At 45.4% G+C, this 15,018-nt stretch overlaps 1 protein-coding gene across 43 annotated transcripts in view; it reads left to right on the top strand.

The window, feature by feature from the left end:
* TRDN (triadin) overlaps window positions 1-15,018 on the top strand; it is a 1,868,677-nt gene that overhangs the window by 1,311,060 nt on the left and 542,599 nt on the right. For all 43 annotated transcript variants that reach the window (XM_069234794.1, XM_069234791.1, XM_069234779.1 and 40 more), the window contains one exon: window positions 11,493-11,519. In XM_069234794.1, coding sequence (XP_069090895.1) covers window positions 11,493-11,519 — 27 coding nt within the window. The remainder of the gene's footprint in view (window positions 1-11,492; window positions 11,520-15,018) is intronic.

Here is a 15,018-nt window from a genome sequence, read left to right as displayed (position 1 = left end):
GCGGCCCTCTGCCCTGGCGGTTTCAAACCGCCAGGGTCAGATGAGGGCCTTTGTTTGCTTTTTAAAGACTTAAGACACTTTGGCGGTCATCCTGACCGCGGTGGGCAGCGGTCGCCACCCGCCATGCGGTTACCGCCGAATGACCGCCCCGCGGTCAAAAGACCGCGGCGGCCATTCCAACTTTCCCGCTGGGCTGGCGGGCGACCGCCAGGGGTGCGACGGGTTCAGTGGCACCCGTCGTGATTTTCACTGTCTGCTAAGCAGACAGTGAAAATTTGTATGGGGCCCTGTGAGGGGGCCCCTGCACTGCCCATGCCAGTGGCATGGGCAGTGCAGGGGCCCCCAGGGGCCCCACAACACCCGTTCCCGCCTTCCTGGTTCTGGCGGTGAAGACCGCCAGAAACAGGCTGGCGGGAAGGGGGTCGGAATCCCCGTGGCGGCGCTGCAAGCAGCGCCGCCATGGAGGATTCCCTGGGCCAGGGGAAAACTGGCGGGAAACCGCTGGTTCCCCTTTTCTGACCGCAGCTTTACCGCCGCGGTCAGAATAGCCCAGGAAGCACCGCCAGCCTGTTGGCGGTGCTTCCGCTGCCCTCCGCCATGGCGGTCATGGACCGCCAGGGTCGGAATGACCCCCTTTATATCACTTTTCAGTGATATCTCGACAATTTCACATTGCATCTTTATTCGTTTTGACCTGCAATTATCCAGATAAATATTATATATTTTTCTAAACACTGTGTGGTGTATTTTTGTGGTGCTATATTGTGTTATTGTATGATTTATTGCACAAATACTTTACACATTGCCTTCTAAGTTAAGCCTGACTGCTCGTGCCAAGCTACCAGAGGGTGGGCACATGATAATTTGGATTGTGTGTGACTTACCCTGACTAGAGTGAGGGTTCTTGCTTGGACAGAGGGCAACCTGACTGCCAACCAAAAACCCCATTTCTAACAATGAGTATAACCTATTTCTCCCTTATCACGTGCGTATGCCCTCCCATGCCATATACGTGGTTGCCACTGAGTGGATTTCCAGCCGTTTACGCTTCAGCAGCTGCCCTAAAAGCGTGATGAGTGGGTCGGAAAGGCCACATCTCGCTCGCTAGCTAAGTGCACCATATAGGTTGGAGCATGCAGCCAAATATGGAGAGCTTAATTTGTAAATAAAAACGTGCCGGTGCCCAAAGCCCTCCTCTTAAACACGCAGCTGCTGCAATTAAATGTGCGAATACGGAATACTGAGGCAGCGTAATCCTGAAGCCATCTCGGACCACTTCAATCCACATAAAGCCTCTCCCTGCCCCTTCAGCTCACTCTTGCAGCTTTCTACTTTCTCCCTTTGTGACGCGTTTTCGTTTTTCCCTTTCTCCATCCTTTCCATATGTGTCTTTTGCTCGCAGTAAACTCTTGAGGCAGAAGAATAAGCACCGGCCCTCATAAATAAGTGCCGGTGCTCAGTACTGGAATCAACAAGAACAAATTAAGCACTGCAATTATGTACATATTGTGCTTGCGTGCAGAAGTAGTAGAACTGGAAGTTGCACAGTCAGACTGCCCTGTTCTTATGGCGAGGTAAGAGTTTCCCAACTGAACTGAAGATGTTTAGCTGCCGTGCACGTTTAATCATGATGGACTTGAGAGTGGTAGAGAACTGTCTGTTTAGGGGTATCGGTATGTTATGAAATAAGTACAAAAATGTCAGTGGGAGAATTATCTTCAAGAGGGCAATTCTACCATGCGAGGACGTAGGAAGACTAATCCTGGCCACCTCTGATCTTCCATTTTTGACATAGTACTGCCGAAATTTCCAGGGGTTATGGTTTCTCTGTCTCGACTCACCCAAATGCCAAGCTGCCTGAGGGATGTATTGTATAAAGCTGCTGCTCTTTCATGGCCGAGGTTAGGGGAAATATGACAGACATGTTCCAATTTATCGCTTTACTGGATGGTATTTGAAATAAGGTACATTCTTGCACTACTGGTGTAAGGTTCTGGCAGGGGTTACAAATGTAGAGTGTAATGTTGTCTGTGTATAAGGATACAGTTAAAATGCATGTAGCAAACACAATTCCACTGTGCCTTAGTTGCTGCCTAAAAGCACAGGCCAATGGCTCTACTGCTAAGGCGAACAGTAAGGGAGATGGGGCATCTTGCTCAGGTGCCCCACTTAACTTTGAACGGGTCAGATGTCAGGCCATTCACTCGCACTCTGGCTCTGGGGTTAGTGTAGAATAGTTGTATTAAGAGAATTAAATGTGCTGGAAACCCTATGTGGCAGTACACCAAAGAAATATCCCTACTCTACAGAGTCAAACACTGGTACCATCTAAGAGTAGCGCCACTGCGTCCTACAAGGGGTCAGTTTGATGCAGTAGTGAAATTAGTGTATATATATTGTGAGAAGATCGTCCAGGTACAAATCCCGCCTGGTCTGTGAGAACCAAGTTGGGTAACAACAGCAGCAGTCTGTTGGTGAAGTCTTTGGTGAAGATCTTCGAATAATTATTTATAAGTGAAAATGGACGGTAAGACTTTAGATATTGTGGGTTTTTTCTAGGTTTTAGCAGTCTAATGAGGATGGGCTCCTAAAAGAGGGAGGGAGAGCACCTCACCCCATACCTACGCATATAGAAGCTGGAGTCTGGGTGCTAGGATATTTGCACAGGCTTTATCAAATGTAACCATAAACCTGTTGCCTCCCAGTGATTTGCCTGTATGTAGACCTGATATGACCTTGATAATTTGGTCTGAATTAATGGGCTCTTCTGAAAACCTGACAGGCCCCACCAGCCAGGCTAATGCATCTCTACCAAAGTAGGTAGTATAATCTTATGAGGTGGGAGAGTGGTGTGATGCATATAAGTTGGAGTAGAACTCCGCAAAGATAGCCTCCAGTTCATGTTTCACCACGCCATTATCACCCTGCAGCTGTGCCACGATATGGTACCCTCTGTTCCACTGCACCAATCTGGCAAGGGTTCTACCTGAATGGTTGGCCTCACTGTATGCTAGGGCAGTGGCAATATGGTACATATGCTTGACTTCCCTGTCCTCTTATTCTGTGAACTCAGCAAGCTTGGCATGGATATATGTCAGTGTACCTAGAAGGGTTTTGGCTACATTGACGCCCTCAGGTGTGTAACTCCTTTTCAAAGACATTTAAATGGATGCAGATAGCGGTCTGCACCCGTGCTGCTTGGCAGTTCATATCCCCTTTAAGTAGATTTTAAATGCTTCCCACAGCAGCCTGTGTGATGGAACAGAGCTCTTGTTGAGTTAGGATCTCCTCTCTTATGTCCTCTACAAGTAAAGTATCAGTGAGTGCCAGTTGAGAAAGGCACCACAGGAAGGTGTGGTATCTAGAGTCCGGTATCACCATGGTAATTATAAAAGGTGATGCACATGAGAGATGTTCGACGTGTGTACTAGCCCCTAATGTCATGAGTGCCCAACTAATAGTTAATCTGAACCCAGGTGCTATGCACCATTGAGATGTGTGCCCTCCGATATACCCAGGTGTGTTTCACATCAAAGTTACAGCATTTCATGAGTTTCCATAATTTCCTGGAGTGCCCTAGCTGTGGCATAGTGCAGGCAGGCGAGTGAGCGAGTGAGAACTATCCAGGTGTCTATGCAATAGTAAGTTAAAGTTGCTCCCCAAAGCACCACCCCAGGAGACATTGAGTCTGAACATTCCTGTGCCTGTCAAACTAACCAAAGGTAATCAGTATTGGGCCCATACGTGAGATAAGTGTTGTGTGGGTCTGGATAATATTGTATCTACTTTGCAGATCAGTTTCTTCTGCAGTGATGGTGAATGGTAACCCTCGGTGGACCAAAGTAGCAATTCTCCTAGCATACAATGAGTAGCAGGAGAAAGAACTACAGCAACTCCAGCACGCTGCAAATGCAGGTGTTTTCTGTGCCTCAAAATGTGTCTCCTAGAGGAGTGCAATGTGGACCTAGTAGTAGAACAAGTACACTAATATTTGTCTGGCCTTGCAGGGATTACCAATATATTCCATAATATCAGGTTCACAGATATAATGGGTTTATGAGCTGAAGCCATAGACTGGGTGATGGTCTCTTCCATGCAATGTAGTGTATATCTTCCCCACGTGTCCACCATATCATCAATAACAAAATCATTGTGTTGTATTAAGCAATTGCCATTGTCCACCATCGCCCCCATCTACACCAGCCATCCCAACCTGCGAGTGAACTATTGCCACCTCAAACTTCCCCATAACAGCTTGCCCATGAAGTTCAGTAAAGCCATGGGTATCGATGGGATAAAGATACCAGGGGGTTCCCTATGGAGGAAAGTAGAGTACCAGTCAGTGTCACTTCCTGGCAACATGGAGCACTCACTGGACACATATGTGGGCATCAAGTCCAATATAACCCTGCATATTTACCAGGTGGCATTGACAGACTATAGCAAAAGCAGAACCAAAGGCAAAACATAAGATGTCTCTAGGGATCTATGGAAAGTGTAATGCACAACAGTGGGTGGGGGAAAATTTGCCAGTTTCGAGGCAGCAAATCACCCCATCTACAGAAATGCGTAGTACCAGGCCAAGGAGAGTGTTAACAAAATGTCATATGCCTAAGATGGTGAGGTTTAGTCAGCAACAGGTGCCTCCGGTGGCCTGCTTCAATCCACATCACTCAGTTCCTCCACTAGAATGTCCCACTGACACCAGAAGGTGAGGATCTCCCCTTTTTAACTTTGCATAGGAAGCGTGGAGCAGATTGTGTATCAGTACAGATGTAGGATATGTTTCGGTAAGTGACCTTGAGAAGTGCCAGTGAGAGCATTATAAATGGGATGTCTTCCTGATGCAGGGTTTGTGTCTCAAAATTCAGTCCATTGCAGCCCGCCCTCCTGGCCAATAGATCTCTCTGGGTAGCAGGAGCAGACTGCAACAAACAGTTGCAATCAACCTCACAGTCCAGCAAGGCCCCTGAATACTTCACAGGTCACTGTCCCTCCTACAGCTCCAATTACCAGCCTTGCGCAGCACCAGTATGGCACAGGCTCATGCAAGCCTACCAGTACCTGTAGTCGAGTAGGCTGGCCAGGCACAGGCAGGCTAGCGAAGAGCCCCAACCATAAGTGTTACAGCCACCTAGGGAGCCCGCTGGAAGCCCCAGTCCTCTGTAGGCACAGCAAGTAGCAGCAATCACCTTTTGGGCCCCACAGCAGCCTGGCAGGGCTCCAAAGCACCTCTTGGGATGCCACACCTTCTTCGACTCTGTGCCAAACAGACCTACCGCTTCTCACGTCTGGGCGGGCCCACCGGCCCAGCACAGGCAGACAAGTGAGGAGCTCTGACCGGGTGCTGCACAGCCATTCAGAGAACCTGCAGGAAGCCACTGTCCTCTACAGGCTCTGTGCACCACAGGCTGCATCACTGCAGGGAGTTTTAGAGCGTGATGCCACCTGTTGAGGGAAGATACAGCAGGATTGTTATGCCTGGCACAAGGAGCCTTCCATCAGTGCAGCCATCTTGTAGCCAGGCACTTTAGTGTCCCCTAAGAGGTATGCCCTTGTTTATAATTTTCAATCAAGATACTGGCCAAATATTTCACAATATGCATAACTGTATCTAACTTGTGTGAAGATTATTTGTACCCATGCATCCATTGCTCCACTGTGTAAACCCTTGCACCGCATTATGCCTGTGCCAGCCATAATGTTAAAAGGGGGGCGTTTTGGCGGTAGGAGGCCCAAAAAAATGACACAGTGGAATCTATGAGAGTTCACTGCTCCATTTTTAACTTAATTTTTAACGCCTGCCTCAGGCCAGGCCTTAAAACGCCTTTTTTCACTTTGCAGGATAAGCATCAAAATGTTTGGTGCTAATCCTGCAAAGCGCCAAACTAGCTTCAACATTTTGATGCTAGTTCCGTAACTTGTGCCATGGTGTACTGTATCATAAATATGGCGCACACAGGGTGGCATTAGGCGGGCGCAATGGGGCACAAGAAAAGTGTCCCATCATGATGTGATGCGCCACTTTTCATTAATATGGTCCTTGTTCTTTTTCTGAGGTTTGGTCAAATGCTATTAATTATCTCCCTGTACTGCTAAGAGTATAGACATTATGGCCCTCATTTTGACCCTTGCACAAAGGAGTTGATGGACAGAATGCAGAACAAATCAAACATTCACCCCAAGTCACAGATCTGAGATTAATCCATCAGTTGTTTTGCTCACCATGCCATTCCAGTTTGGACCCAACCATATGCAAATCAGTCTTGACCCTGTTCCCCATGGTAACAATCCAGTCCAAACTGCCAGACCAGGTCCTACCTGGACCAGAAACAAGCATCCTGGGACAGGTTGCTTTTGACCGCCAGGGTTAATGCGGCGGTAGCAAGACGAACAGGCTGTTGGTGTATTCCATCACATTATGAGTGTGCCGGGTTGGCCGCAGCCAACCCGCCACATCACCACTCATACTGCCATGGTGGTATGAACCGCTGGGCCGGAGATGTGCATTTCCGACCCAGCGGTCCACACATGACCGCCAGCGGTATAATGAGCCGGCCTACTGCCATGGTTTTCACAGCGGTACCACCGCCATGAAAGCCATGGCGGTAGGGCTACCGGTGACAGGGAATTCCTTCCCTGTCACCGGTAGAAGGCTCACCCACCGCCCCAGCAATCATCTGACCCCCCCTCCCACCCCACTAGAATCACAGTGCCCCACAACCCACCACCCCCACCCCCCTATAATCACAGCACCCCCTCTCCCCCCTGCAATCATGCACAGACACACCCACACCCCCCTCCCCTGACGGACTCCCGACTTACCTTGTCTGGCGAGGAGGTCGTCCGGCAGGGATCGGGAAGGGTCACTGGTACGGCTAGCAGTGCCCTGCCAGCAGGACACCGGCAGGCCGCCTGTTTGGTCAAAATACAGCTGACGACGTTCTATTGGTGGGACGGTGCAGGTGTTAGCACCGCCCAGGTGCCTCGTCCGTCAGCCTGGCTACTGCCGGATTTCTGCCCTAAATGTGGCGTAAATCCAGCAGTATCCATATTATGGTGGGCCGAAGATCGCCAGCACTTGCGGTCTTCTGGTGCCCATGGCTTTGGCGGTCTCGAATTGAGACCGCCAAAGTCATAATGAGGGCCAATGTTCTTTCCCTTTATGACAAACATGATAGCTTATTCCTGAGTTTTTCATTTTTTAAGCACTGTGCTCCTGGGTCACAGTGGTAATTAAAGCGATTATTTAAGGTTTGGTGGATTCTGGACATCCATAAAAATTTGGCAGATATCCTCTCCATCCAGGCTGGACAGATTTCATGTGTTACACCTAGCATCCTTAGCATGGTCTCCCCTAACTTTTCGACTCTGCTTCCCAGGTTGTTGCAGTTTGTTGTTTTTCCTGTTTTTGTTACTCTGGGCACTTTACATCTGCTGACGAGTGCTAAAGTGCAAGTGCTCCCAATGTGAAATTCTATGTGTAATTTTCCATAATTGGCATATTTGAGTTACTAGTAAGTCCCTAGTAAAGTGCACTAGAGGTACCTAGGGCCTGTAAATCAAATGCTACTAGTGGGCCTGCAGCACTGATTGTGCCGTCCACATAGGTAACCCTGTAAACATGGCTCAGACCTGCACTGCAGTGTCTGTGTGTGTAGTTTTAAATTGCCAATTCGATTTAGCAAGTGTACATACTTGCCAGGCCCAAACCCTCACTTTTTATACATGTAAGGCACCCCTAGATAGGCCCTAGGTAGCCCCATGGGCAGGGTGCAATGTGTGTTAAAGGTAGGACATGTAGTGATGTGTTTTTACATGTCTTAACAGTGAAATACTGCCAAATTCATTTTTCACTGTTGCAAGGCCTATCTCTCTCACAGGTTAACATGGAGGCTGCCTTCAAATATTCTTAAACTGCAGTTTCCCTTTGAGAGCAGATCGACATTTGGAGTTTGGGTTCTCTGAACTCACAATTTAAAAATACATCTTTTATTGATGTTGGTTTTTAGATTGTGAGTTGTAGGCATTTATTTGCTTAAACGATTCTGTGACTCTGCCTGTTTGTGGATTCCTTGTCTGGGTCAGACTGACATTTGGGCTGTTTATGGATCTTCTCTAGACAGTGACACAAAGGGATCTGGGGTGTAGCCTGCATATCCTGATGAGCCATCTGTGCGAGAGTGGAGGGAGGAGTGGTCACTTACACCTGAATGGGCTGTGCCTTCCCTCACACAATGCAGTTTCCAGCCCCTTGGTGTGTGTCTCAGGCCCGGCCTAGGCAAGGCAGGATCCTGTCAATAACAGAGACTTCTCTTTTGTGAAGTTGGCCAACTTCAAAGGCAGAAAGAGGTATAAGTATTCGACCCAAAACCCCAGACTTTAGATTTCTTCAAGTTTTGCTTCTGGGACCAAGGGGAATCTCTGCCAAGGAGAAGATCTGAAGAGCTGAGGAGAAGTGCTGCCCCTGCCTGTGACTGTGCTTTATTGGGCTATCCTGCAATTGCTGCTTCTGCCTGTGAAAGTGGATAAAGACTGGACTTTGAGGTATATTCTTGCTTGAGAAGAATCTCCAAGGGCTTGGACTGTGCTTGTCCTCTGTCCTGAAATCTCGAGGCCGTCAAAAACATCATCTGCAGCACCTGTACTCTCTGCTGAGACTCCTGTCGTGCCAAGAGTTGCCTAATCCTGTCCCTGGGCCCTTGAAAGGAGACGCTGGTGGAAAATCAAGAAGATCCAAGGAAACAGACTTCGGATGACTGCAGACTGACGCCGCTGCCAAATCCCGTGATGGCCCCTGCAACCCGAAGCCATGGTCCTCGCTGGAGTGTGACGACTCCACAGGCCCGACGCCGGTGCAGCATCACTGAAGTCCATGACTCCGTGGAAGTCGCTGCACCACATCATGACCGCCGTATACTGACACTGCTCTTCGCACTGCTGCTGCCTCACCTCCACCGCTTCGCAGCAATGACCCGATGCCTCCTAGTTGTGCCTCCGCTCCTTTTCTCCGCCGCACCGGAACCTCAGATCTAGTGATGTCACGATCCCCGACTCCGTGCACTGGCTTGTTTCCTCATATTCACTAGGTACTGTACCTGGGGTCCGTGTGACTCCGTGACAGGCACCATTAGTGTCGGATTTTTGGGAATAACTCCGTTACAACACCGTGATATGACGTAATCAAAGCATTTGTTTTTCTAAGTGCTATATTGACATTTAGGGGGTCATTCCGACCCCGGCGGGCGGCGGGCGCCGCCCGCCGGGCGGAAACCGCCAAAAGACCGCACCGCGGTCAAATGACCGCAGCGGTCATTCGAACTTTCCCGCTGCGCCGGCGGGCGATCTCCAACAGATCGCCCGCCGGCCCAGCGGGAGAGCCCCTGCAAAGAGGAAGCCGGCTCCGAATGGAGCCGGTGGATTTACAGGGGTGCGACGGGTGCAGTGGCACCCGTCGTGATTTTGTGGGGCCCTGTTAGGGGGCCCACGACACCCGTTCCCGCCAGCCTGGTTCTGGCGGTGTAAACCGCCAGAAACAGGCTGGCGGGAAGGGGGTCAGAATCCCCATGGCGGCGCTGCAAGCAGCGCCGCCATGGAGGATTCCGTGGGCCAGGGGTAAACCGGCGGGAAAACCGTCGGGAAAACCGGCGGGAAACCGGCGGGAAAACCGGCGGGAAACCGCCGGTTCGCCTTTTCTGACCGCGGCTTTACCGCCGTGGTCAGAATGGCCCGGGAAGCACCGCCAGCCTGTTGGCGGTGCTTCCTCTGCCCTCCACCCTGGCGGTTTCAAACCGCCAGGGTCGGAATGAGGGCCTTAATCTTTAAAAATCCATAACTTTGCCTGTGTATGTTGGATTTTTGTCATTTGTGTCTTGTTTTGCTCAGATAAACATTGGCCATTGTTCTCTCTTTGTTGAGTCATTTTGTAGTGTTATCACTGAACTACTGTGTGTGTTGGTACAAATACTTTACACATTGTCTCTGGGTTAAGCCGTCCCTGCTCGTACCAACCTACCAAGGGGATGAGCGGGGTTAATTGGGTGTGTTATTTCTTTGCCCTGACTAGAATGAGGGTCCTTGCTTGGATGGGGGGAACCTGACTGCCAATCAAAGACCCGATTTCTAATAGCATTCATATGCAAAACTCTTGGGGGCTCATTTACAAGCCTCTTGCGCAACAGTTGTGTCATTTTGTTTGCCACTACAGAGGAGCAGAATAGTCCCCCACCCATGGCAATATTTTCAAACTGGTGCAACAGTACCATTGCACCACTTTGTAAACCCTTGCACCACATTATACCTGTGCCAGGTATAATGTATGCAAAGGAAGTGTTCCCTCGCTTGGAAGGCTGCAGGAATGGGGAAGTGAAATCAACAAGAATTTAGTTCATCATTCTAGCATCATTTTTTACCGCCTGCTCAAGGGAAGGTATTGAAGTGACACTAGGCTAGTTTAAATGGGCCTCCCTGAGTTTTAATGAACTAGCATCAACATTTTTTATGGTGGTCCAGCAAAGTGCCACATCTGCGTCAGAAATTCAGACGCTGCTATGCTAATGAGCACCATGGTGTGCTGTATTGTAGATACAGCTCTTCCATTGTGTCGTTAGTGGGAGCAGGGTGGCGCAAGCAAACTGGCGCATCGTAATTGATTAACCAGTTTGTTGTAACTGAGGCCCTTAGTTACCTCCCAAGTCTTCCTAGTTCAGCTGTTGCTTTTTCCCGCTCTCTTTTGTTTTCATATAATGTACTCAGCTCTTCTATTTAAGCATGCTTTTTTCATCAGTATTTCTATCTATCTCTCTCTTCATCAAAATTCCCCATCCTTTCTTAAACTGTACTACTCCTTCCAGTGTTCTGGCTTAGCAAAGTGTCTTTAATATTGTGCTTCTAAGCATCACTTTCATCTCATGGCCATAAACCATTCTATCCTGATCGCTTGTAGTTTGTCTATAGATGTTCTGTTGCACAGAATGCCGACATTCAGTCTACCTTTTTGTATTTTAGGCCTCTTATTCATTTGATTTTAGAGTTTTTGATACAGTATTGCTGGATCGGGAGGCGAAACAGAGCACTTTCAACAAAAATTATTACAGGGGATAGGAACGTGCTCAATATCAGATAGTGAACATCTTTTTATGATTGCAAAAATGAATCCATGAGCAGAAAAAAAATAACTGAAAAACAACTGTGATATTTCAAAAACCATGTCCTAACCCTGCCTATTGTGATTTTCTTCAGTGCACAGTTACCACATTTGTAGTGTTAGAGGAGAAAGCAGACAATAGAGATCCCACAGATGTCATCAATGGCTATGTTATAGGCCAGTCGCACTTACAATACCATCTTAAGTAATAAAACACACCAATGCAGAGATGCATGCCTAAGAATGTTCAGAGTTAGGATCACCTTGTGAATTGAACCCTACAATTAATGAGATATTAACTAAAGTTTACTCACTTTACTTCAACACATATTCTTTATTCCCACAGCTAGATCAAAAAAGCCTGAAGTATCCAGTAAGTATACTGAAATATAACATAATTTGTACAGATAATTTATAGAATATCTTCATTTCATTGTTAACATTATTTAACCATAATCAAGAATCCACTGGCAAACTGCTATAGAATATTATATAAGCATATTTATTTGTATGAAACTGTGACATGACTTAGAACACCCTGTTTATCTTAAAACAAGTACAATAGAATAAACATTGGTACTCTTGTTAAAAGTTTTTTTTTCTGATTGCTTTTGCTGTTCATTTTGTTAGTTGAAGGGAGCTAATAAAGATATTTGGTTCTGTTTACTTACATATCATGTTACAATCAACGTTTGGTTCTTTGGCAATTAACTCATAATTAATCACATTCATAAAACGATTATACATTAATGCAAGTTACTGATCTTGGCAAACAGCCAAGACATGTAAAGGTTGATTTTGTGACTACAATGGCGAAAGTTAGCATCAGGAGTTCCAGACTACATGGAAGTTAGCTGATGTAGGTGCACTTTTGCACTGACATATTTATAACCCAATCACATTTGCCTTTTAGTACAAAATGTAATTTTTGTACTTGTTGATCGAGAAATTTTTTATCATTAGCGAGTGTAAATGTGGGTGTCGAATTGTAGAAGACAGTCACATGTAATCCCTAATAGTTGGGAAAAATATTCACCATGGAAATCCCATATAAATATCACTAAGAATGTATTTCACATCTGTTATTTAGATGTCTAGTAGAACTGCCCAAATTCCTCACAAAAGCTGTATAACAACTATGAAGGTAAAACAATGCACGAACAACTTCAGCAAATGTTTATTTTCCTTGATATTTAAGAAGAGGTCAGTCACTATAACTAGTTGTATATAATAAAAGAAGGATTTTTAGTAGGGGTTAACAACCAATTGAGACTGCACATCAAGTAGAAAAATGATAAAGGTCCTGCTTCACAAAAGTAAATTTACATGAGGAGACCGATTCGCAGTTATATCGACTTTTACACCTATGTGTAAATCTCAACTTTTTTACTATTCACCATTTTTGAGTGGAGGTCACATCTAGATGTAGACTTAAACGCCTCACCCCCCCCGCCCCCCCATATTTGTGAAGTTGTCTGCCATTGTGGCAGAGGTCTCCATATTCCCAAATATAGGGAAAATTAAAAAGGTTTACTATCATTTTTAATTGAAATTAACATAAAATAAAAAATGAAAATTAAATTTAAACAAATAATATCAACCTATGACAAATTAAAGAAAAATATACTACACAATCCCTCCTAAAATTAACATTTTAATAAACAGTGAATAATATTTTAGGTATTAATATTTGTAGAGCAATTAAAAACTTAAAAAGCCCATCTTCACTAATATTTCTATATATGTGTGTTCCAGTTCTAGTGGTTGGCCATGGGTAGTACTGAACGTACCGTAAGGCTGGACTAGTGTACAGTAAATTAGAGGTGTATTTTGCAAATTGCAATTATATTACATTTCAGTGGATGTATGTTTTGAATTAGCATGCTCTGCCTAGGCCCCTTCTTAAATTAGCATTTACCCGACCCATTTTCTAGGAACTATTCACCATTTTCCTACCACTCCCGCTTGTCCCTCTCACTATTTACTACTATATCATATAATTACCTTTTTGGAGATCTCTGCTACTAGAGCAGAGATTTCCTCACTAAGATAAGAAAGGTGAATATGGATATCTCCAGTTGCTAGCTTGTGAACTGCATGTTTTTGTATATGAAGATAGAGTTACTATTGGAGTACTGCTTATGCAGTATCAGACCCAATACCAGGGTATAAGGAAATATGTTGACTCACTTAAAATCATGTTCTCTAACAGTAGCATGACACTTTTAAATGCTAACTGCCACAAGTTCCCCCTAATTATGAGGATGTTTTTTAAAATGTGATCTCTATGAATAAACAATTTGAAAAATCCAAGCATCACACAAAGAACACTTGTAGCAAATGAGCCATGCCCTTAAGCAGAGGAGTGGTAAGGGTGTTGTCTGTAGCAAATGGTTCATATTGGAGCCCACTGTCGCAAATATATTACAAAAGCATGGTGTGTGGTGTCAGGCTGTCATTTCAAGACAGTACAAGTTCCATTAAAAATGGCATTCATTTTGCACACACATGTGGTTTGACTGATAACACTATACAGCACACAAATGATACTGTGTGGACATCAGGGTTTTAGTGAATATTTATTTTTTGAACATCACAAAATAAAGTGTCTTCATTTGTTTTGATCCTATTAAAATAGTTGTTTCCATCACACCTCAGAGTTAGACACTAAAGTGCTTCATTAGTATTCACACACAGATCAGGTTTTGTTGTGTTTTGGAAAACAAATTAGCATCCTACAGAGTTTCTTTCATATGTAGCAATATTGTCACAAAGATCATGTTACAATAACCTCTCATTTTGCAGAAGTAAACTCCATTTTCCCTGTTAAAAGAATCTGCAGCAATTTGTTAAAAGGAAGAGCTTGATATTTGACCTCTATGACAAAATAACATTTAAAGGCATGATTATCATGCATTTACCAGCAGCACTCCAGCATGGGTATTTTAGGGGTGCCTCTGCACACTCCACACACCCGCTTCCAGTGCCTATGTGTATTTTACTATAGCCTTAGAGCCTGCCATTAAAGGCCCACTCCAGCGTTAAAAGTCCAAGGCGAAGGCAAGGACCTTCAACAAGGGAGCGGGCCTTTAAATGCCGGTAGAGCCAGTACTGGTGCAATCTTTTGTTGCCATGTGCCCTTACATTTGGACCCACTTCAGAATGTTTCCTTCAAAAGCCAGTACATACAAATATAATTTTTTGCATATCAGACAATGCAAATGTTGGTTTGTATTGCAGTGGAACCAATTAATATTATCTTGAAATATGGGTTCCAATAATTCCAGTGTATGTAAGCCACCTCTTACCCCACTTATTGTTTATAATAGCAGTTGGTGACTGACTTAACTCTGAAAGAAGTATTCCTTATCAAACTGGGCTGTACAATCTTGGATGCAATGGGAAATAATTTTGAGGGATAGTCAGTGTAGACAAGGGACTAGCGAGAATATTGATTGAAGCTGACTCAGTCGCTTTCAAGTTGTCTTTGATCATAATAGCTTTTTGTTACATACTTGAGAAAATGTGCCTTCATACGACAGAGCTGAAGATTGGTCCTTAACATCAGAAAGTAGGTTGTAAATTGCAGGTGTCAGTTAAATACTGACTTTTGGTGAACTGCCTTTCATTTTGTAATGTGATCTCTTTACTGATAGGTTGCATGTAAATTGTACAGTAATGTAGTGGTGCAGAATGATCTGCTTAATGAATATTAATTTGGCAGGTTGCTATTTTTAAAAAGGTGCTGGTTTAACAATAAAAATGTTTACCATTAGGGAAAACATGGGGAAGTATGCAGTGGGCCCCTAGACCACTGCCTATTACCCTTGAGGCCACACAACAAGTTACCCAAGGGGCAAGGTGTCCAATGG

This window comes from Pleurodeles waltl, chromosome 5 (genome assembly GCF_031143425.1).
Source record: "Pleurodeles waltl isolate 20211129_DDA chromosome 5, aPleWal1.hap1.20221129, whole genome shotgun sequence".
Taxonomy (NCBI): Eukaryota; Metazoa; Chordata; class Amphibia; order Caudata; family Salamandridae; genus Pleurodeles; species Pleurodeles waltl.
The sequence above is the reverse complement of the archived record's forward strand: the minus strand, read 5'-3'. Positions and strand labels throughout refer to the sequence as shown.